Source organism: Aythya ferina (assembly GCF_964211825.1).
Source record: "Aythya ferina genome assembly, chromosome: 18".
NCBI lineage: Eukaryota > Metazoa > Chordata > Aves > Anseriformes > Anatidae > Aythya > Aythya ferina.
In genome coordinates, this window is record NC_140317.1 from 2478304 (window position 1) to 2501980 (window position 23677).

Below are 23677 nucleotides of genomic sequence, written 5' to 3' on the forward strand. Positions count from 1 at the left end.
AGCATCAGGAGGCACAGAGCTCCTCAGCAAACCCATGTCGAGCAGAGCAGGAAACATATGGGTGTGTGGGGTGATTTTATGGTTTGCTTTGCTGACCTTCACAATCCTGAAATAGCCTTCCCAGGATCACTGACTCCAGCTGAGCTGTGCTACGTGGAGCCACCGGACCTGGGAGCTTGGCAAGGAGCTGAAGGACTGGGGGGGCACAGAGATCCAGGCCCAGAGCTGCCCAAAGACCCCAGGGGCTTTGCAGAGCACTTCCAGCAATGGGGAAGAAGCCTTGCAGGGCCATGGGGCAGCACCAGAGATGGGGCACCCACCTTCACTGCATAGACCTGGAAGCAGACGGGCTGGGCACCCATGCGGACATAGTAGGCGATCACATCGGTGATGAAGAGATCAGTCACAAGATGCTTGCTCGGAGAGGAAGGCTGGGGGAAAATCATGCAGTGGATCAGCCACGTTCACTTCGTAAAAACACTGCCACAAACCCGCACACCTTCCTACTAATTACTGAGCCATGAGCGTAGCTGTTCTGCCGCAACTTAGCCAAAGTCAATGGAAGAGGCAAAGGCTTGCACCTGACTGCCAGCCTTTTCTGCAGGTTATCGATGGTGGCTCAAACTGCCAGGAAATGATAGCTGGGGTATTTCAGCAAAAGCCTCATTTACATTTGCTTTCTTGAAATCTGCCATTTCCTGTCCCTTGACCAAAAAAACACATCGCAGCAAATGGGGCTTGTGGGCTGGGGCAGTCAGCCACTTGCACCATAAGGGCTCTGCAAGCAGGAGCTCATCCCTGGGTGCCACAGGGGCTTGGGGAAGGGGCCAGGCTCAGGCAGCACTGTGGAAGTGGGGAGGTTTCCTCGTACCATGGTGGCCAGCTTGGGGATCATGTGGCACAGTGTGTTGATGTTGCTCTCATACCAGGGGTCGGCTCTGCCCAGGTACCCGGCCACTTCGCAGAGCTCCTCGGGGCCGGCAGCAGCATGGGTCTGCGGGAGAAATGCACAGCTCAGGGCACAACCACAGCTCAAAATACCTGAAGCCACAGAAACGGGGGCTTTTCCTGGGGAAACCATGCTAGGAGGCAGAGGGGAAGCAAATTGCCCGTGGGCAGCCGTCCACTTGTGACCCCCTTTTCTGCTTGATCCAAAGAAGATGGCAAAGCATTTTCTGCAGCACTCACTCAGCAGGTGCTCAAGAACAGAAAATCAGTGAAGAATTAAAAGAAGAAATACTCATTTTTATAATGGCAAATCCATTAGGACCCACAGCCAGCTCTGGGCCTCCTTCAAATATCGTAATAAGTAAGACTGTCTCAAAGCTCAAAGTTTGCCCAAGATAAACTGCAATGTGGTCACTTGCAAAACCAAAGCTGGGGCCCCACCAAGCAGGCAAAGCTCTCAGAAAGAGGCGACCGCTTCCTCTGAGAGCCTGGGAGGTTAGATGAGCACCAGTCCCTTTGCCAAAGCTCCTTTTATCCCCCAAAAACTGGGCACAGCTGGAGCATGACAGAACTTCCTACCCTGTCTGGGCTGTGAGTTATCACCCCTGCGGGTGGCTGGAGCGACCCAAACATCTCCCAGGCTGATGGATGCCCAAAGGCAGCCTGCAAGCCCAGCCCAGCTGCTCCACCTTGGCTCCCACCCTCCTTGTTTTTAGGAACCAGGTGTTCACCGGTGTGAATCCTGGCAGCCTCCTGTTCCTGCTCCAGAAAAAACAGCAGCTCCTGGCAGCCGGAGGACTGGACTCACCGCAGCTGTCGGCGCGCTCGGCTGCCCCGTCACGACCGGGATGTAGTAGAACTGCAGGTTCAGCCTCGGAGTCAGGAACACACGCCGCGTTTCTCGCTTCCTTGACATGGAAAGAAGAAATAGCCATGTCTCAGAGGTGAAGGGGGAGGAAAACGGCTCCCGACAGCAGCTCTGCAACACAAGCAAGCACCGTCCTCGCTCGCCTCCTGGGCCCAGTGCAACAGGTGGCAGAAAAGCCCCCAGCTTCTCAAATCCTCCTGGGGCAGATGATGGGGAAAGGGGTGTCCCATGGGTGGGCTCTGGGCTGGGACCAGCCACCCCTTCGTGTCCAGCTCTGCACCGCAGCCCAGCCCCAGCCTGGGCCAGGAGCTTTCATTTAGGGTTCTCCCCTTGTGCATTGGAAAATATCTTGTCTTGTTTTATTGCTTTGTTCTTTTTTTTTTTTTTTTTTTTTTTTTTTTTTTTAATCCATTTCATGCACAGAGGGGAAAAACTCCCCATGTCATCATTTGGGCAGTGCAGCCAGTGACAATGTTTTTCCACCATAGGGGTGGTGAGGCCCTGGCACAGGCTGCCCAGAGAACCTGTGGGTGCCCCATCCCTGAAGCTGTTCAAAGCTGGGTTAGAAGCAGCTTTGAGCAACCTTGTGAGATTCCCCTACCCATAGCAGGGAGTTGGATGGCTGACCCTTGAAGGTCCCTTCCAACCCAACCCATTCTGTGACTCACTCCATGATGGATGCACTTGGGTGCAAAATACCCAGCTCCCATCCTGTCCCAGGCAGTGCTGGAGCCCAACCCCATCCCCGGCCACCCTGACTGCTGCAACAGAGCGAAGCCCCCACCCCATTCCCCCATGGCCACCAGCCAGGCACCTCAAGGAGTGGTAGGCTTGGGCCAGGCGCCCCAGGAGCCGGTCGTCCCCCAGCAGCACGACGCGCGCAGTGTGAAGCCTCTGGAGCGGGGCCGGGGGCTTGGCGGGGACGCCCGTCCTCTTCTGCGCCTTGGCCGCCGGCTTCGCCCCGGGGCCATTGCAGCCGGTCTGCAGGAAGGCCATGCTCTCCAGCGGGGATGGCTTCTTCTTAATGCCGCCCTTCCTCTGGAGCCGGGATTGCTCCGTGTCGGCGCTGCACGGGGCGAAGGGCTCCTCGGCCGCCAGCGGCAGGTCCCGCTCAATGCCGCTGTCGGTGGAGAGCACGGAGAAGCGCGTCTGCTCGCAGCACTCGCACTCCGAAATGATGTCCTGGATCTCGAAGTTGTCCAGGTCCTGGCTCAGACGGTCGGGCTCGCAGCTCTGCGACAGCGGGCGGATAAACAGCACCAGCTCCTTCCCTGTGGGCAGAAGGGAGCTCAGGGAGGGAAATGCAGCCAGACCCAGGCTGAGTCCTCGTCCTGCCCCAGCTTCCCTCTTCTCACACCAACCACAGCTGGTCCAAATCCCCCCTTCAGCCTCATTTCCCACTCCACCATGAACAGCTCAGCATCACGTTAGGTGCTCTGAGGGTATCTCACAGGGGTGCCCCACTTGTCTCCTTCATCCCTTTTCCCCCAGCTCCCCCGATCCAGCCCTGATGCCCCACTCACAGAGCTGGTCATCTTCCTTCCAGAGGTGGAAGCTGATGTTGGGGTTGGGCAGAGGGATGTCCTGCAGCCTCCCCAGGGGAGAATCACCTGGGGGAAAAAAGGGTGCTCGTAACACATGGGAACAGGCCATGCACAAACCCTCACCAGGGCTCTGCTTTAGCCACTGGTTGTCATGGCCCTTGGGGTTCTCCCACCCTGGTCACCCCTTGGGCAGACCTGAGGATGTCATCCCAGCCCTCTGAGTGCCAGGAGAAAGCACCTTCACATCTGGGGGAAGGGAGAAGTGAAGATGAGGAAACTGAGGCACGGGCAATTGAAGGACCTTGCTTTGCTGCAGACAGCAGAGGGACTGCAGAATAAAGAATGCCTTTTCTAGTACTGAGCCTCCAACCCAGGTGGCAGGAGCTTTCCTGGTGATCTCAGCTGAGATGAAGGGACCCTCTGACCCCACCACTGCTGGCTGTTTCTGCCCCATTAGGGCTCTGCGAGAAGCAGTGAGACTGAAAGGAGATGGTCCTGCTCCTCTCCTGCACCGCTGTCTGCTGCTCCTGTCTCTGAGCTGTGGGACAGCCTCTGGCTTTTTCTGGGGAGATGAGGAGGACATAAGGACCTTGCACCAGGAACAGCCAGGGCACATGGGGATGTTTGTCACAGTCTGTGTGGCCCCCGTGTCACCGCGCTCGGACAGAGCGCTGCTGTTGTGGGGGCAGGAGGCAGCACCGCTGCCCTCCACATCCGTGCAAGGTTTTAGGGAGTGGTGTGTCCCCAGGCTGGATCATGCCAGGAGGCACCTTACACCAGCAGAGCACTGCAGATCAAACAGCCCTGGCTGACAGGGAGTTCCCACAGCTCCCTTTGCAAATGACAGAGCTGTGACTGTTGAACCCCATCCCCAACATGGGGCTGCAACGCAGAGCCAGGTTGCAAGGACTGGTCCCAGTGATGGCTGCTGCTGAAGTTGGAACAGAGGGGGCTGGGGATGGACAACAGGACAATGGTGGGGACAGGCAGCAGGGCAGGGGCCTCACCTGGTGGCAAGGAGCCAAGGAGGGCACAGTAAATCTTCTCCAGCCTCTCCACGTGCTGTTCGCGGTCCACACTCGCTTCGCTTCCTGCGCACTCGACAGCTGCCACCACTTGCTGGAACCAGTGCTCGACCTCGCTCATGGGCATGTCCTGTCACAGAGATGCTGTTAAAGCCCAGAGGTGTGAAAAGAGGAGATGCTCCTCAGGTAGGGTGTCAGGAGGGGGCAAATGCACCCTGTGAAGATGGGCTCACAGATGAGCCCATGTTTCAGCTCCAGAGCCCAGCTTTGCTGTGCAAACCTGAAGATTCAAGACCTTTGGCTCTTGCTGCAGCAATTATTTCATATTTCAAAGGGTTTTTAGTTTATTTCCACCTCTGCTTGCCCAGCCACCTCACCTTGCCCAGCCCAGCAAGTAACACTGGGGGTATTCGGGATGGAGACCAGCACCCAGGTGCCAGGGGCAGTTTCCCCACTTGCCATGAGCAATTCCCTGCTCCAAAGTGCCCAGCAAGAGTGGGGTTGTTAGAAAACCATACGTGGTGCCGTGCTGGTGCTGCTGCTTACCTGGAGGCTCATCCTCAAGCCGCTGAGGTCGCATCCCTCGCCCAGGGCCGCCTGCATGGCGTGGATGATTACATAGCACATGCACACCCGCGGGCTCTGGGAGAGCTGAGCCGCCTGCGTGTCGGTGACCAGCGCGTTGCAGATGGCTTCGGAGAGCAGCTCTGGGTCAGCAAAGATGAAAATCCTGTGTGGAGTGGGTGGGTGGGAACAGAGGGGGACGAGGAGGTGAGATGGGGTGAGATGAGAACTCCCCGTTACTGACACTGGGGCTGGTGCATGCAGCTCACACCTCTGCCCACGCTGAGAAGGGGCACGGCACATACTCCCTCCCCGCATGCCTCCCAGGGCCACGGAAATAAACAGGGGCAGGTAGGAGGAACGTGCTCCTCCCAGCACAAAGCTTGTTTGGATGCCTCCAAATTGCATACCCTGTGACTGCCTCCTGCCATGCAGTCTGTATGCAGCGTCTGCATCCAACAGGGACCCAGGGTGCAGGAAAGGGACGGACTCACTACAGAGCAGTGAGGCAATAGAAGAGATAGAAGGCACAACACCTTTGAAGAGATGCTACTCACTTTTCCTGGTAAGGGTACGGGTTGCTTTTTAGACTTTGCTCGGAAATCACCATTCTTTGGTAGAGCATACCTAGTGAAGGTGAGAAGACCAAGAGGCAGGAGTCAGAGTAGAGGCAGAACAACAGCACCCAGCACTGGGGAGCCGAGGTGAGAGCCGAGAGCTGAGAGCCAGGCCCCAGGTTAAAAATAGTCAAGGACGAAGATAGGCTGTGCTACAGAAAAAGAAAAGCCCTTCTATTCAGGGATAATTTCCTGTATTTCCCTTCCTTTGTTTAGTGGATTATGAGCTCAGGAGGGGGCCGGGAGTGGGAGGAAGAGTCCGGCTCCAGCCACAGCCTTGGGGCCACATCGGGGGACAGCGCTGGGCACGGAGGACATGAAGGATACGAAGGGCACGACACATTTCAGAGTGGGCAGTGATGTGCTTCACCCTCACCTGGCCCTGGGGTGGGGATAACCCAAGGGTCCACACCCACCCCACTGTGCTCAGGCACCCAATGCAGTGTGTAACCTTCTCATGAGCCTCCTGGTGCTCCCCAGATAAGTTATTTTCTTAGCTGGGTTAAACCTCTGCTGGGGGGGACCTCGGAGCTCCGGAGGTAGCAGGGAGCAGCAGTGAGGGTGATGCAGTTGGGTTCAGGCTCCCAGGAACCCCACTTGATTTCAGTGGTGCTCTCAGAGGGAGGTTTTCTGCCAATAACCACCTGAAATCAGGAGAGGGGAACCCTCCCACACAAGCATATCCTGCAGACCCCAGGTGTTTGGCTAGTCCCATGCAGAAATCCCTGCCATGGCTGGTTGCATTAGACAAAGGAAAACCCCCAGACCTGGGGGCAGAGCAGGGAAGCCATCGTACCCGGTGCTGCCCTTTCCATCTTCAGCCTGACAGCGTAGTCCAAACCAATGGTGCAGAAAGGCTTGGGCAGGGTGAGCAGCTTCTTGCAGAAGTCATACACTCTGCTGCAGAGCTCATCGGAGATACAGGGAGCCTGCGGCAAGAAAGGGGCAGGTAAGGAGATGCCACAGGCAAAGACCCCGAAGAGTGCTCTCCCCCCAACAGACCACGGGGTGCAGAGCTACACCACATTCAGCCTGGGCTGAAATGCAATCTGCAAAGCAGCTCCAGGCACTGCCATGGTCTGGAAGCCTCCAGCAGTACCCACCATAGGGCTGTGGACGTGCATTTTTCTGATTCCCCGGGATTCTGTCCCAGTGAAGCCCGTGAGCAGTTACCTTTATCAGGGTGTACATCAGCGTGTGCAGCAGGGGGATGATATAATGTCGGTAGTCGCCTCGCTCTGCCTGCAGGACCAAAAGGCACAGTCAGTGCTGGGGCATCTACCGTGGGCCCTGGGATGTGCTGGGTGCAGGGGGATGCTCCCAGCACCAGGGTGAGGTCTGGGGTCTCTCCATGGGCCATCAGGGAGGGCAGGGTGTCCCTGGGGTGGTCAGGTCCTGCCTGGTGGGCTGCCTGAGTTGGCCATGAGCTGCTATGGGTGTGTGATGGACCACCAAGAGCAGGCACAGCACCCGTGGTGGGAGAGGGAGAACAAAAGTTTCTAACTGAGCTCACTGGGGAGTGCCTTTCTGATGCCAAAATCCATGTGGAAATACAAAATCCCTGGGAAAAGCCCCTGTTGAGTTTGGTGGGTGTGGAACCAGAGCAGGAGGAGAGCTGCTCCTGCATCCCTGTCCCAGGCTGTGGGAAGCCAGCAGGACGTGCCCACAGCCTGGCCCGGCTCTAGCACCACTCCAACAGCAGGAGCAGCCCCAGATAAACCTCACAGAGGGATTTCCACCCCAAAAACATCACAGACCCTCATTGCCAGGGAGGGGGCAATGCCTTATCAAGTTTTGTTTTGCACTAATGGAAATGGGGCTACTTCAGCAGGAAGGTGCCTCGGGCTGGATGCTCTCCCTCACTCCTGTAGCCCTGCTGGACAGACAGAAAGGCATCGCAGAGCTTGCAGCTCCTCACTGTGCTGCTGCTGGTGCCCAGGGAGCCTCCCTCTGCACCTCTTTTCAGGGATGATGTGCTGATGGGTCCGAGTTAAATTGAACCGATGGCAGCAAAGCTTTTGAAACGATCAATGAAATGAGTAATACTGAATTGCTGAACCCAGCTGATCTCCGGGCAGAGCCCCAGAAGAGCTCAAGCATGAAATTTCTGAATTGTTATCGGTGGTTGCTACTGCCTGCTCAGAGCTGCTGCAGTACCAGCAGGCTGAAAAAAAAATAACATGGCACTGATTTCCGGGAGCTTCAGGGACACAAAGGGAGTTACAGACCAGGAGGCCTGACATCCCTCCTGGGCACACAAAAATAAGAGCTGCAGAGGGATAAAAGCATAGCAGGGAGGGGCTGAGATGACTTTTGCAGGGGAAAGCAGACCTCAGCCCCACCAGGGGAATTCCTGCATCGCTAGCCAAGGGTGATGTGGGCATTCCTGTCTACCTGGATGTGCAAAAGCCACTTGACAGTAGGGGTGCAGGGGGCTCCTTGCTTGGGGAGGGCAGGGGATGTGTCCCCACACTTGGGGAGGACTGGGGGAAGTGGGCTCTTCCTCTCAGCACCGGAAGAACTGAGGTGTGCTTGTGAAGAAAAGGTGCGAGCTCATCACGTCACATCGCATCACATCCAACCACAAAGCTGGTCACCGCAGGTTGCTGCGGGTACAAAAGGTTCACCCGAGTTCAGAAAGTGAGACGAGTCAATGAATCAAAAAATGCATCGCCCAGTTTCCGTCAGGTGCTCTCGGGACAGGATACGGGGCTGGACGGCTCTGATCTGACAGCGCTCGGAAGGAAACGAGTGGCAGGGAGGAGAAATTTCCACTGTACCTGAGGCCACGGCTGGCCCAGGGGGTTGCGGGGGACCTGGGGGCGGTCGGAAGCATTTTGTGCTGTGCAATCTGCAAGCTGCAAACACCGTCTGCCTGTGGCTGTGAGCCACAGTCCCCAGCCAGACTCCAAAAACCCTAAACTCACTAAAAACCCTTTACCTGGGGGATCATCAGGCCAGGGATGCCCCAGGATGGAGACAGCCCCGCAGGGGAGGTGAGACCACCTCCCGAGGGACATTCGGTGTGAGGTGGCACTCACCCTTTCCAACTCTTTCACCAAGATCCTGACCAGGATGGAGCTACTACTGGGATTCTGGTCAATTTTTTTGTGCAATGTCCATCGCAGCATCCCTGAGAAAGGAAAAACAAGAGGTGAGGCTGCCCTGCAGAGGACGATGGGCAAGGAGCCGCGTGTGGTAGGGGAATAGGGTGACCCAGGCACTGCTGCTGCAGAAACCACCACTGGGATCACTCTCACAGCTAACCCAGGCTTCTCCACCCTCTGCTTCATTCAGTGACCCTCTGCAGGGACATGTCACACCGCTGCCCTCACTCTGGATGCAGCATTGATGTCAAGCACCAGCAAATGCTTGGGAGAGCATCCCAAAAAAACTGGGACTGGGGAGCTGGAGAATAGCAAGGCATGAAAATGGACTAAATGACATCAAGTCTCTTTTCTGTTCCCTCCCTGCTTGCTTTCACTGCCTGCCCCAGGGATCTGGGGTTCCTGCTGGTCCCAGCATGCAGCACCTGAGCCACGGTCTGGCTGCCGACCCCAAGCGCTCAGAACAAGGACCACAAAGCTTTTCAGCCCTGCAGACTTGTCGAGGCTCATTCCAGACAAAAAAAAAAAAAAAAATCAGATTTAATTAACACTAAAATATCCTGTGTGCTCCAAGTAAAATCATTTTTTCAAAATCAATTAAGTTCCTCGAGCTGTAGCAGTCCAATTGCTGGGTCAAGTAGAGTTTTATTCTCCCCTACGGTGATGCAGGGATCTCAGCTGGCTCCCTAGCACGGAGCTGAGCCATGTGTGGCAAAGCAATAGCCCCGCAGGGTGGGACTGGGAAACTCCGGTATCAGCGAGCTGGAAGGGGCTGCAGGGTGAGTTGGTGTCAGAGCAGGGAACAGAGCCCCAGGCTCTGACATTTCGTGTCCTGCCCCAGTGCTGGACCCCTGCCTGAGGTGAGAGTGAGGAACCATGTGGAGGAGGGATGGAAAACACCGGCGTTGGTGCATGGAGGCACCAGTAAGTTGGCAAACATTTGGCACCTCTAAGAGCAGGTTGGAAGGGGCAGAGGAACCGGAGGTCACCTCGTGTCCCCTGGTGTCATCTGAGGGGGGACCACACAGTGCCCGGTGCGCAGGGCGGGTGGCAGCGGTGCTGTCCCCAGGACCTCACCTCGGTCATGCTGGCAGGAGGGGTGGTGGCCGTCCAGCTCTCGCAGCAGCGTGCGGACACGGCGCAGGATGTCCGACTCCACCTCTGCAGGGACAAAGAGGACGTGAGTGGCCTGGGTGGCACCTCTGGGACACCGGCACCCAGGTCAACCAAGGGGAATGACACTGGTTTGAGTGCACATATCTCAGGATGGGTATAGCAGCAGGCTTCAGACCTGGCCGAGCCCTGATGGCAACAGGTCAGAGCCCTCCCCAGGGCCACTGGAGCCAGGGGGACAAGTGCCACCCCACGGACCGGTGGCCCATGGAGCCATACCGGGGAGCAAAGCCCTACCGGAGGGACATGGTGGCACAGACACTCTGCAGGGGACTGCTCTGCACAGGCTCTGCAGAATCCCTCTCCCTTTGTTGAATTACAAAATTGCACATTAAATATACAAGCTAAAGGCAGAAAACCACAGCTTGGCACTGTGCAAGAGCAGAAACACCTCTGCTTTTTGGCAGCACGTGGACTCGGCCTCACCCTCACCCACCACCCGGCTCTCGCAGTTTCTCCCAGCCCACAGCTGCCACCCATGGGCCTGGAGCACCCCGAGGCAGGGTCCGAGCCCAGTGACTGCCACCCGCTCTGTGCACGTCAGAGCCGAGCAGCATCCTGCTCTCGTCCAAAAATAAATCTGACAACCTCAGAGCCGATTTGGGGCATGACTCGGCTGTGGGGTGGGGACATGTGATCGGGAGGGAGTTCATGTGTCAGCGCTGGAACATTGCAGCTGTGAAATAAAAGCCAGCCCTGAAGGCACGCTGGGGATCAGCCTGGAGATGCAAGATCCCTTTATTCCACCATGGCCGGGCTGTGTGACCCTGCTTGCTCTGGGTTCTCTTCCCCCATAACAAAAGGACTTTTGCTGCTTTGTAGTAAGAAACTCTTTATACAGTCAGCTATTATCAGGTGATGCCTACAGGCTGGAGCACCCAGAACATGGCCTGATCCAGGGCAGGACCTCAGTATTCATGGTAACCCCTCTCCTGAGGGAGATGGGTTGGGAGCTACAAGGAGAAAACCCTGGGAGGATTTCACAGCTCAGCCGGAGACTCAGCCACACAGGGGCTGCAAGAGGCATCTCCAGAGAGCCAAAACCTGAGGCTCCCACGGGCAGGGACATGATCCTGCAGCAGATGGGGCAGCTCTGAGCATCTGCCCCCTTGTCCCATGCAGACCCTTACCCCATCTCGGGGCAGGTTTGATGCAAGAACCAGACATGTTTTTTGTCTCTTCCTATTGCATCTCTCAGCAGCATCAAGTGGCACCCCAGGGCTGCCAGCATCCCTGCCAGCGATGCACAGGAGGGAGGCAGGAGCCTTTAGCCCACCCTAGCATCCTTGCTGCCCCCTCAGCCCCAGCTCCCATGCAGACAGCATGGCCAGACCGATGACAAGCCACTCGTGCCCTCCCCAAGCCCAAGGCTACAATGACAAGGTTCCAACAAGATGCTGACCAAGGGCACCAGGCACAAGCCCTGGATGAAACTGGACTGGGAAATGCAAACTTTAAAGTATTGGGAATGGCTCATTCCTGAGCACCACACAGCCCAACAGCCAAAATATCCTATTTACCCAGGGAAGCACACCCCATTAGGGATGTTGGTGCAGGGGATCCATGGAATCCAAACTTCTGCAGAGGAGCACTTACTGCTGTGACTGCAGTCTAGGCTGTGTTAGAAGACAACCACACGTTTGGGTTCAGAATTATTCATCTTGTGCTGCTGAAGCTGTGTGTGTGCATGAGGAAAATCCCATCTTGGCCAGCATACTTCGTGCCATCGTACCCACACAGTACAGTTACAGTGCAGAAGCGTCCTTTGAAATGGGATCTTTCTCATTCTGGAAGTGTTATTTGAGGAAATGTTAAAGTTTTACTTTAGAAATCTGCATTTTCTCTCCTTTTTGTTTTCCCTGCAGTGATTTGGTAAAGCTCCTCCTTTTCACTACTGTGTTCATTGTTTTTGCACTGAGGGATTACACACTGTAATGGACTACATGAAACTTCCCATTCTTTTCATTTCTGTATATTTTTAATGACTACGGGAAGTTTTTCCTGAGCATTGGTATAAATACTGTGTCCTCTTTTTGTAAATCAAAGCAACTGCAGCCGTGATATGCTGAGGTCTCTTGGTGGGGAGCGAAGCGTCAGAACACCCCTTCCAACACAAACATGGGGCACTTTGATCTAAAAATGCTCTCAGCCCACCAGCAACAGCCAGCAGTGGCTTGTAAGTGGAATAAAACATTTCAGTATTGATATACTGATAACAAAATGTGAGATTGCTTTAAAATCTGACTTTGGCTGGTTACCAGACCTGGTGGCACTCTACAGCAAATCTTTTGACCATTCCTCAGGTGTTTCATGTCACAATTGCCATTTTCCCATCAGGGTTTAAGTGCAGGGCCCCATGGTATCGCTCTGCCCAGCAACAATCAGTCCTCGTTAGATAGCCAGGTATTTTCTTGGGGCTGTTGGGGCAGAGGAGGGAATGGGGTGGGGAAGGATTCGTGCAGCAGCATCACCCACCTGTGCTCTCCATGGCCGGGCCGGGGCTGCAGCAGGGCACGGGCACGGCTGCAACGATGGGCGAGTGCACGGCTGCTGCTCACTCTGCTCGGGCATGGCCTCAGGTCCGGTGTCTCGCCTGCAGAACCACAGGACAATGTCAGCTGGGGCAGGCGGCGGGGATGGCAGGAGCACATTGTGAGGCAGAGTCCCGAGGACAAGCCCCAGGTTGGGGTTTCTGGGGCAGAAAGGTTCGGCTCGGAGCTGAACCCACCCAAGTGCTCGGGACCCACAGCAAGAGGCCCCCACGGATGGGCATCGCCAGGCAGGGCAGCAGCAGGAGTCCTCTCCTCCCCAGGATTTACGAAGAAATATTCAGGTTAAATCAAACTGAGACCAAAATGTGAAGTCCAAAAGGAATAAAAATAAATAAAGAAGAGAAGCTGAACTTCCATGAGGTTTCTAATTTATTGCCTTGATCTGCCATCCCTATCCCATCCCTATCCAGCACCTAGAGAAACAAAACCTGAGGAAAGCCCAGAAGCCAGTTACACTCCAGAGGGAAGCCAGCCCGGAGCCAGACGGCTTCCCTTGCCATCGAGCATTGTTCTCTCCAAAGAAAGAGGAAAAAGAAAGCGGAGGAGGAAGGAAGGGAGATCTGCCTGTGACACGGCCACCCAGTGCCCACGGCACAGCAGCGTCCCCACAACCACCCTCTCCCCACCCATAGGACCCCATCAGTCCTCTGTGCCCCTCCAAGCATAGTCAGACCACCAGCCCACACTCCTGCTCATGTCTTTGCTCTATCTAGGAATCTCTCCATTTAATTTATAGATTTAAGATCTATCTCTGCCCATTTAGGCCCTAAATCTGTACATATCCCCCACCCAGCCCAGCAAGTGTAGCAGGAGATGGACAAACACTTGCAGGAACTCTCCCAACCACACACAACTCGTGCCCAAGAGCATCCTGCTCTCAGCTGCTCCCAGATGCTCACTAAAAGCTTCCTGAAGAAAGTGAAGCTTTCAGCACCCACCCCAGAGCTGCCGGGACTTTATTTCTGGGGCTGGCTCCAAGCCACCACTGCAGATTTCCACCACCCGCTGGGCAGCTCCCAGCCTCGAGCAACTGAAGGCAGAGAGGACAAGGGAGGCAAGGACAGGGACTGCTGCAGCCCAGGGGCTAATGACAGGAGACCCCTGCCTCTCCTTACATGGCTCAGTGCAGGGCAGGGAGCAGGGGGTGATTCCAACCCCCCAGCTCAGCTGATGCTGACCTGGGAGTTGCATCTCTGCAGCACGTGGACATCACTGTGGGGATGGACGTGTGGTTTCTTCTGAGACCAACACCCCCGTCTGCAGACCCAGAACATGTGATGGGGCAGGGGGAAAAAACAAAGCCCATAAAACCATTTCTTTCCTGTGGGTGAGTGGTGGGAATGCCCGCAGGGTTTTCCTTCCTGCGGCACACCCTTAGCACCCAACCTGGTGCCAGCCCTGCATCCCCAATCTCCTGCCACCTCCTGGGACAGCATGGCCAGATACTGCTGGGGTGGCAGCAAGGGGACGAGGAGGCTGCCAAGGAGAATCTAACACCTCAGGGTTGCCTTGGTGCTGCCCTATTTCAGGGGTGTCGTCGTGCTCAGGGCTTCCTCTTGGCTGTGTTTATCTCCTCGACAGCAGTACCATCCCCAGCCACTGGCTACAGGAGCGAGGGATGCCCTAATCCCTTCCTTGCCCAGCACCACACATCACTGGTGGGCTGGTCAGCACGTGGCTCTCAAAGGGATATTTCCTGTGGGGAAAAAGTCCCCTCATGGGGCTGGGTGCATGCCAAGCTCTTCAGGGCCAGCAGAGGCGTCTGCCGAAGCGAAAGGCAGGCGGCTGCTAATTGTGTCGGTGGTTTTCCACATCCGCATCCTACCTACCCACACGTGGGAGGGAACCAGCGCACCGGCGCTCGCTTTCCAGATTTAGAAAAGGACTCGGGGTGGTGTGAGCTGCTCCAGGCCCTAGAAACTTTGCTTCTCAGTCGCCTGCTTGCTTAAGAAGTGCTGGTGCTCCTCGCTGTCTGCAAAGACCTGAGATGGGGCCAGCAGCCTGCCTGCCTGCTCCAAGGACTCAAGTCTCCCAAGAAAATTCAATATAAAATTCCCCAAAATACTCCCCGGCATATTCAGAGTCCATCAGGAGGACAAATTTTGTACAAGGCACAAAAGGAGATGGGTAGAAGCAGGCTGGTGAGAAAGGTTGGGGTCAGCCCGGTTCCCCCTGGGAGGGGAGGTGGGGCTGGAGATGGCAGGAGATGGACGGCAGCAGCCCGCGGGTGGGCACGCTCCCACCTCCCCTCCTGGGCTTCACTAGGGCTTCCCTGGCAGCAACAAGCACAAAGCCGAGCCCAGCGGCATGGTGAGGAGGGCTTTAAGCTGCAGGAGGCTGTGCTGCAACCAGGGCTAATTCAGCCTTGTGCAGAGTGCTCTCAGACCAGAGCCCGAGCTGTTGCTTGGAGCAGCAGCAGGGAGACACCTCCGTTTGCCTGCACAAAGCAAACACAGCTGACGGGGAATGCCGGAGATGCTGGCCTCTGTAGACACAGTGCACTGGCTCAGCCGTCCTTCAGAAGAGCTTTTGGCTGCCAAAGCCACATCCCCGTTCCCTCAGCCGTGCAGCTGGAGGCTGCTGCCCAGGTGACATTAATGAAGCCAGGCTGGTCTGTGCCAGATGGCCACGGCACCGCCAGCTGAGCTCAGCTTGGCAGGGAGCAAAGACCTTCAGACCCCTGGGAAGGAGACGCCAGTGGGGCTGAAGGCCCTGGTGACAGCCACCTCTGTGCCCATCAAGCCCTGATCCACATATGCTGTGAGCCCTGGTGCTGAGTGGGGAGAGCTGGCACAGCGATGTGTCTGAGATGTGCCGCAGCCCCTCTCTGACCCAGGTCCCCTCTCCCAGGCTGGCCCAGCATCTCACACAGGGACATTCTCAGCCAGGGGGCCCTCAGAAACAACGGTGCCACATCCCAAGACCCAGCAGCACGGGACTGCTGCTGGCCCCTGTGTCTATACAAGCAGGTATTTTTTCCATTTCTCAGGAAAAAAAACACCTGGTAGACTACCTCAAGCCCGCAAGAGACAGGGCCACACGCCTCCCAGAAGGCTAGGAACATACCTCCCACCCCATGCCCACCCCACGTCTTCCCCGCTGCGCTGCGAGCGGGGGGACCACACAAGGAAAGAGCATCCCCAACCTCGCTCCGGGCTGCACTCACCTTCCCTTGCGTCCTTCCAGCTCCCGGCGTCACCGCAGGGCACAGGATGGTCCCAGCAGGCTCATGGCGAGGAGGAGGTGGCAATGCAGGCAGGAGCTAGCAGTGAAGCAGCAGTCCTAAGCTCCGGCACCGGCAGCCCACGTTGAACCCTGCCGGGGCTCGCTTCTGCTCTGCGTGCATGTGTCAGAGCCTGCTGCTCACTGGTGACCACAAGCTTTCTACCCCAAAACAGGAAGGGCTCAGAGGCCCCAGCCAGCACACACGATGGTGGGGAGACGAGAACGGAGCCAAGGGGAAATACGGCAGCACGGGGCGTAAACGCTGGCCCTGCAAAAGTGTTGGCGAGAGGCAGAAGCTGCTCAGTTCCCTGAACCACACCACTCCTCCGCTTTCTGTCCCCCTCCTCCCCATGCATCTCTTCTCTTCCCTGCAGCAGACACGAGACACATTTCATCCCGTAACTGGTTATTTTGCTGTCTGCCAGCTCAGCAAGACCAGAGGCTTCTCTGCACTCATCCCACTTCTTTGCAGAGCTGCAGTTCCCTGCTTCCTCTCTGCAATTCTTAAAATACCCAAGGCATCAGCTGTATTTTATTTCATTTACAGGAAAAAAAAAATAAGAGAAAGGGAACGAAGAAGGGAAGCCACATTCCTCCTTTCGGTTCTCAATAGCCATGAGGCTTTTAGTGATAAAACCTGCGTGACTCCAAAGCCACCTCTCCCAGGAGCTGGAGGTAGTTATGGACAGCATCTGTCTATATTCATGAAAATGAAGATCTTGGCAGCGAAAACACAATTCACCCCAGAAACACACAGATAAGATCACAGGTTAAAGGTCTTTACGTCTTCCTTTTCTAAGCTACCAGGGTGGCAGAGAAAGTGTGAGCAGAGCCTGTTCCTCAGCATCCATCAGCCCACCCTCCACGCACCACTGAGATAGCCCAGGATGGATCGTTTCAGTTATAACATGAGTTAGTGTCCCTGTGAGTGTCAGGACGTGTCACCTATGGTCCCAAAGGGCCCAGGTCTGGGCTCAGCACCATGCTACCTGTGGTGGAGCACCCCCTGCCCACCAGGCTCCTCAAAGCCCTGAGCAGCGAGCCTTGGAGCACGGCGTGACACAGTCATGGTGCCACCACCAAGGCTGCCAGGGGTTTTGGAAGAGCTGCCAACATATTGCCAACAAGCACCCAAGTGCCTCCACGAATGACAGGGGAATCTGGCCCAACCAGGACCAGAGCTCAGCCCCAGGAGGCCACGTCTCACCCTGCAGCAGCCCAGCTCCCCCAGCCCATGCAGCACTGCCTGGGGTGGGGTTGGAAATGCCATGGCAGATGGATGGAAAATTGTCCATCCATGTGAGTCGTCTCAGCCCCCACCACACTCAGGGAAGCGGCCATCCCCTGGTGACCTTCCACACCGGGATGCCCAAGATCCCCAAAAGACTTGCTGCTCAGACTGTCAAAGGATGGCAGAAATTGCTAAAAACACAACCTCCTAGACTATGTGAAACACAAGACACAGAAGGAGTGAGGCAGAAATACCTAAAACCATGGAAGAAAACCCAAAGCCAGGTGTGAAGCTCAGTCGCTCCATCCTGCCCTCACACACGAGCATCCTCCACTGCCCAGCACACCTTGGCTGGGGTCCTGAGCATCACTGCCTGGACACCTGCTGACCATGCCCAGTGCTGGGGGATGTCCCCTCTCCCAGCTTGCCCAAGGACACCAGTGACGAAGCAGGGTAAGCATAGCTCATGCACACACGCTTGCTCTCTCCGAGATATATTTAGTCCCGCTCCAAAGACTGTCTCTCCACGCCTTCTGAAGCCCTGTATTTGGTTACAAATTCACTACACGGGTATGTCTGAGGTTTCCTGTGCCAGTTTATCAGCTCAATGACAGACACTTGAAAAGAAAAACCCATGTATTGCCCAGGAGCAGGTTATGGAAAGCTGTTCCCTGGACACGCTCCTCCTCTCCCTTCTCCCCGTCCCACTGCCAGCCACCAGCCCTTCCTGATCCTACAGCAGACACCCCAAAGGAGCCAGAGCAAGGAAAAATCATGCAAATACCATCGGCAGCAGCGAGTGAGCTGTGCTGCACAGGGGCGTCCTGAAGGGAGAAACAGCAGGTGCGGAGCTGGGGGGGAGGCACGGGATCACCCGCGGCATGGTGCCATGCGGTGGCAGACGTCCTGCGGGGCAGAGCAGCACCCGTCACCCCTCACACTGCCCTCCCCCTGCTCCCCGCAGGTGGCTCCAGGCCAGCTCGCTTATGGAAGCAGCACCTCCAAAAGTCTAACGTTACACAGCACTCGCACTGGGGCGGCTCCCAGCCCGGGTTTCCTTCCAGCTCTGGCGAGAGCGGCTGGAGCAGGAGGATCGAACGTGAGCCAAAGGCGGTTTTCTCTTGCGGGAGCTGGAGGCAGCTCCGAGCGGGACGTTTACCCCAAGGCGACCTGCCCATTTGACATCACATCCCCTGGGCTGCTCGGAGTGTGGCTGACAGCCCCAAAATACCGTGTAATTGCTCCTCTGGGACCCAGGGTCACCACCGACACCGGGCCAACCCGATGCCACGGTAAGAGCTCCCGGTGCTGTCCATCAGAGCAGCTCTGCCCTCCTGGTTGTGCCCTCCTCTTAGACCATGTCCACCTGCCAGGGGAGTGGCTGCTTTTAGCAGCCAAATCCAGCCTGCACCCCCTTACCATCTGGGTAACAACAGCTCCAGGCCCCACCAAGGACCCGACCTATGGCCAAGGATGAACACTGAGGGCAAGCTCCATTTCACCTTACACCAACCACCTGAGCGCAATGTGCCACATTTAAAATGAAAACTAAGCCAAACTCTCATTATGAAACTCAAAAAAAAAAAAAAAAAAAAAAAAAAAAAAAAAAAAACATAAAAATCACCTGGGAGAGTCTGTTGAGGAGCCTTATTTCTGTCCCCACTCAAACAGGCTGCTGGGGCGGAGGAGACCTGCAGAAGAAGCAGGGGGACCACGCATGATGCCTTCCAGACCCATTTTCAGTTTCTGCTCCAAAACCTGGCAGGGCTCGTGGTTTCAGGCAGCTCTGATACGAAACCAGATGCTCTCCCTTGGGCTCTCCCTGCCAAGGAAAGATGTCTCGAGCTCAGCCTCTGCTTTCCAGCAACACTGTGCTGCACCAGTTCCTTGCCGGCTGCTCCGGCAGGCGCGTCCCTGACAGGAGGCTCATGCCCGTGGAGCGAGGGCGCGAGAGGGACACTCTTCAGTAACAAAACACTTTCACAGCCCACACCACTGCGGATATTCATCTGCCCGTCAGGATGAAACGAGCCCCAAGTCCCTTTGCTAAAGCTGGCGTGGAAGTGGAGCGGCTTCCTGGACACTAACGGCTCTTTGGAGACTTCCTCGCCAACGTCACGTTTCATTCTTTCTAAGGGAAGAAACGAGTTTTCCGGAAGCATCAGCTTTTTAGATTTAGCATCTCTCTTTCCATTCCCGGAGTCGGCTTTGGAAAAACAATCGGAGGGAAAAAATAAACGCTTTCTGAAAACCGCTGCCAGGTTTGCTCGCACAAACAGCCCAGGCAAGTGCTGACAGCCTGAGGGGGAAATAAAATACACGGCACAGTCCCTTCACCCTACAGACACGCTGTATCACCAGCTGGGATAAAGCAGCTGCATGTTGACAGCAAATCCTTGCTAAAGATTTGCTAAGACCCCTTACTAAGGCATCTGGGGCTTTAGCAGCAGTTTCAGGGCACATTCAGCATCCTGTGGTGCAGCACAAGCAGCTGCTGGGGCTGCAGGGGGGTGGAATGGTTGCATGGGGCTTTGGGGGGCCACCAGGGCAGGGTGACCAGAGCCAGAGTGACAGCAGCATGGTGGGGATGGCACCTTTGCCCCGTATCAGTGGAGGACAGGGCTATGGGGTGCTTTTGGCATTGCCCTGGCAGCAGGAAACAGCCTCCTGGCACAGGGTTGACACAGAGAGCAAGGAAGAGGCAAGCATATAATGAGGAACCATGAGGGCAAGCCCACCAATGAGGTGTAATTATGGTACATAATTAAATGGTACATCCAACAGCAGAACCCCCTGCTTTCAGCAGGACCATGAACATCCCTCGGTAAGGCCACTCCGGACTGAACAACCCAAACCCATGGGGCACAGCTCACTCACAGCAACAGCTCCCTTGGAGAGCTCCTGCCCAAACCACGTTTGATGGACGGTGCTGTCTTCGAGGCATGTCACACCTCAAAATAGAACAACGTGACTCAGCCAACACGGCATCTGCCTTCAGCACAGCCATTAGCACCAGCAAAACTCAAAAACCAAGAAAGTAACTGGAAGAAAGTCCTGAGAGCCCCCGCTTCTGGGTAGGTGACGTGGTCAGCATTGGTAAGGCTGAGCACAACCAAGCCAAGAGGCTCCTTGGGCCAGCTCCCTCCAAAAGAGAAGAGCAGCTGTCATCTCTTGTGACAATCAGAGCTCCTCTGTTTCAAATCCCCCCGAGGCTGGGCACACAGGACTGCTGGGGAGGGATGCTGTTGCAGCCCCCATCCCAACAGCCAGTTGGATGTGCTGGGGTGGAAGCACAATCCCAGATGAAGTTTATAGCAGCCCCAAACCACTTAATGTTAGGATAGCTCCATGCCAGCCGCTGGAGGCCCAGCACCTCAGGGCTGGAGGCAGGGGCTGCAGGGCAGAGCCCTGTGAAGCAGCGAGCCCAGGTCTCACCAGGACAGCCCAGAGGCTTTGTGGCACCAAGCTCTTTCCTCTGATCAAACCTGGGAGAAAGCTGCATAGTTAGAACAGATTCATGACATATATTTCCCCAGAATGACACGTATTTTCTACCATTGTGGATGTAGGACATGCCTCTGGATGCTCAGCTGTAAAGGCTGAATAATGTCCCGTGGATTTGGGCCATCCACAGAGGAACTTGGATACTGGTTGAGAGTCTTGGAAGCCACGCACTTATTGCAGGATCAGAGCACCAGACGCACCCATGGAAAAGCTTGTGCAAGCCTCAGAGGTGATCAATCAGCCCTTGATGCCCAGACAAAATTGTTTCCTTCAGGCATAGCCAAGGGGCACAAAAGAAACGTGGCCACTGGGCTGGATGGACACCCAGAGAGCTCCCCTGGGAGGGCAACAGCATCTCCAGGAGGCCGCTCGGGCCTGGTGCCTCACAGGCAGCCAAAGGATGCTGCCAGAAGATGCAGAGGAAGAGCTAAAACCTGCCTCATGTACACAGCTCACTCATCTGCTTTGTTTTAGAAACCCAAGCCCCCAGCACTTCACTTTTTAGTTTCCTTTCCAGCTGGGGCTGCTGCGCTCTCCGCGTTATCACCGCTGCCATCACCGTGTATTGCCATGTCACCGCCGCAGCGCTCGGGGCCCCCAGGGGAGGTCTGAGGCAGCGGGCCAAAGGCAGGGGCAGGCGGGCGGCCACACGACTACACGAACAGCCAGCGCGGCGCGAGCCACCCGCAAGCAGCAGCCGGAGTGCGGCCGCCAGTGGGTGACAGCCGGGAGCAGCTCCGGTCCTCGCAACTGGGAGGGAGCCGTTTCGCACAGAGCAAAATGAATAAGCATGAGCTAGCGTTGAAACGGCCCCAGATCGGTGATGTAAGCTGCTCCATCTGGGCTGAGCGGCTGCCAGGAGGGTGTATGGGGGGCTCGGATGAGTGCCGGAGCAAGAGCACCACCAACACCAAGCCCACCCGGGACTGTCCCGGGGTGCCGGCAGCCTCAGGGGACAGGCTCCAGGGCAAACGCTGCCTCCCACCAGGATCATGCTGGCTGGCAGGGCGAGCTTGCACAAATTCTCCTTTCCTGCAGATAAGCAGCAGGTTCCCCTTCTCCAGCACCATCTGTGCCCCCCTCCCCTTGCTTGCCCCAGGCAGGAAAACCACACCAACTCTGTTCAATCGCTTCCCAGGGTCTTCCAGGGAAGATGCGGGGGGATGCAGCGTTCACACACACACACACACACACACACACATGCACACTTCCAACCTCTGACATACACACTGCTGCCCAGTAAAAGCACGGCACAGCAGACCTCCTCAGGGAGCAGCAGAGCAGCGGGGGTCTCCCAGAGGAGCAGCAGAGGGACAGGGCAGGAGGGCGAGCACAGCATTTCGTGCACGCAGAGCCACCCGATGCTCTCCATCCAGACCCTACCTGCTTGGTGGGGCAGGCAGCGGGAGCATCAGGCGTGCACCCGGGGTCGCATCCAGCACGGAGGGGCACAGCAGGGTCCAGGGGCAGCCATCAGGGGCTCCGCTCTGCCCAGGGTGCAGGGGCAGCGCCGGGGCGGCTGCACGCTTCAAAGTCTGCAAAGTGAAAAGGGAAGCGCTGGAGTTATTTCAAGACAACTTCCTCTTTCAAACAGAAGCCCCTTAATGAGAAAGCTGTCACCGCGTGGGTCGCGCTCACCCAGCACTCTCTGGACGTGCAGGAGCGGGTGGAAGAAGGCTCCAGCCCTGCCCTGCCCTAATCCCCAAAAACCAGCCGTGCAGGTCGGGCTGCTGGGGAGCAGCCTAGCCAGGGCTCGGGCCTCCTGGCGTGGAGGCTGCCGCCTCCCAGCCCGGGCAGCGAGAGTGCCTGACGCTGCACACCCCGTGCCGGGAAATAAACAGGGTTGCTACAGAGACAAGGAGGAGTCTGTCCAAGCGGGAGGCTTTTCCAGCTCCAGCACGAAGTTTTGTGCCCCTGCCAGCTCTTGCAGCCAGGAGCACGCCGTGCACATCTGCTTTTTGCACAAAGCCCCCGCCGTGGGGACGGGTGCCCCCAGCAGCCCCTGGCTGCCCGGTGCCAGCACGGGGACACGGACAGGGCAGGGGACACCCGGCCCCTCCGGGGAAGGGGTCACGGGGAAATTCATCATTGCGTTGGCAGCGTCCTTGGCCAGAGCAGGTCTGGTTGTGCTCAGCGGGGCGTCACGTTGTCACCACTCGTGACTCGGTGGCGGGGCTGCAGCAGCTGAGCTGAGCCGAAATGGGGCCGTGCAGGGGGGGGAGGCCCCAGGTGAGGCTGCTTGGGGCTGCTGCGGGGCCCCAGGCTCTGCTAGGACTGCAGCCCATTTGCACATTTGCATCAGCTCAGCTGGGGAAAGCCTCAACAAGGGCTGCCCCCGCTCATGTCTGGGGCCCAGTTCGTGAGTTCAGCCCCCAAGTGTCACCTGCAGCGATGCTTGAGGCCCTGAGCTTCTTTGGGGTAAGGGCTTCGGGTGGGGGAACGTGCTGCGAGAGGGAGCGTGGGAACAGCAGCCGACACCGTATCACTTCCCATCTTCTTTTACATGAGAAAAAGCATTAGGTACAGTTACATACCTGGGCCCCTGGTTTAAAAATAACCTACTTCCTTCTTGGCCTGGAGGGAAAGGCAGGAGGTGGCCGTTCGGCTGGCTGTCGGCGCAATTTGCTTCCAGTCCCCACTGGTCACTCTGGTGCCAAGGCATCTCCACAGCAGGGGCTCGCCGCCCCGCACAACCCCACAGGCAGGAAGGCTCCAGGGAAGCAGCAGCCACACACAGCACTGGGTGATAACACCCACATTTCCCCTCTCTTGGCTTCGTCCACACTCGCTCCCATTGATGAAGGACCCACGGACGTGTCCTGGTGGCCGTGGCAGGGGCAGTGCCAGCAGCCCCATGGGCAGCACAGCAGTGGCATGTGAATGTGGGGTCCTGTTTGCAAAGGGTTTTCCCTACTAGGATCAAGATGAGCTTCAGCATGCTATGGCTGAGGTTTGGGCAGTGCTGTTCAATACCTTATTTTCCCATGCCTGTCTCTATGTCCTGACACCACATTGCATCTGTCCTCCAGCAGGAGGTCCCCAGCATGCAGGAACCCCTACTGCAGGCAGAAGTGTCCATACAAAAAATGTTTCCATGCAAATTGCAAAGCAAAGAGAGGGTTGAAGCCAGCACACTGACACCATGATGGGATTAGCCCCATGCACTATCACAGGAGGGGCAAAGGCTGGCACCGGGTTCCTTGCACCCCTTCCTTGGATGTGCTCCTGCTTTGGTGATGCTCCACAGGCACCTTTCAAGGCCAGGATCTCCCATTGCTGCTGGACATTTTCACCCCTTCCCTCCCAGTCAGCCTCTGAA

General features: G+C 56.6%; 1 protein-coding gene across 5 annotated transcripts in view; it reads right to left on the reverse strand.

Annotated features, from left to right (window-relative positions):
- The window catches only part of PIK3R6 (phosphoinositide-3-kinase regulatory subunit 6), a 31529-nt gene that overhangs the window by 7345 nt on the left and 507 nt on the right, over positions 1-23677 (reverse strand). The window contains exons 1-17 of one of the 5 annotated variants that reach the window (XM_084492365.1): positions 21997-22211; positions 21742-21893; positions 18479-18676; positions 15565-15891; positions 12322-12439; positions 9751-9834; positions 8608-8699; positions 6740-6808; positions 6363-6495; positions 5507-5576; positions 4932-5115; positions 4368-4515; positions 3340-3426; positions 2631-3087; positions 1757-1856; positions 872-994; positions 321-431 (exon numbers count right to left, since the gene is read on the reverse strand). In XM_084492365.1, the coding sequence (XP_084348491.1) occupies positions 321-431; positions 872-994; positions 1757-1856; positions 2631-3087; positions 3340-3426; positions 4368-4515; positions 4932-5115; positions 5507-5576; positions 6363-6495; positions 6740-6808; positions 8608-8699; positions 9751-9834; positions 12322-12334 (1671 nt within the window). In that variant the 5' untranslated portion in view covers positions 12335-12439; positions 15565-15891; positions 18479-18676; positions 21742-21893; positions 21997-22211. Of the gene's footprint in view, positions 1-320; positions 432-871; positions 995-1756; positions 1857-2630; positions 3088-3339; positions 3427-4367; positions 4516-4931; positions 5116-5506; positions 5577-6362; positions 6496-6739; positions 6809-8607; positions 8700-9750; positions 9835-12321; positions 12440-15564; positions 15892-18478; positions 18677-21741; positions 21894-21996; positions 22212-23677 lie in introns of those variants that run through there. The other 4 variants (XM_084492367.1, XM_084492364.1, XM_084492366.1 and 1 more) reach the window with 4 other exon arrangements.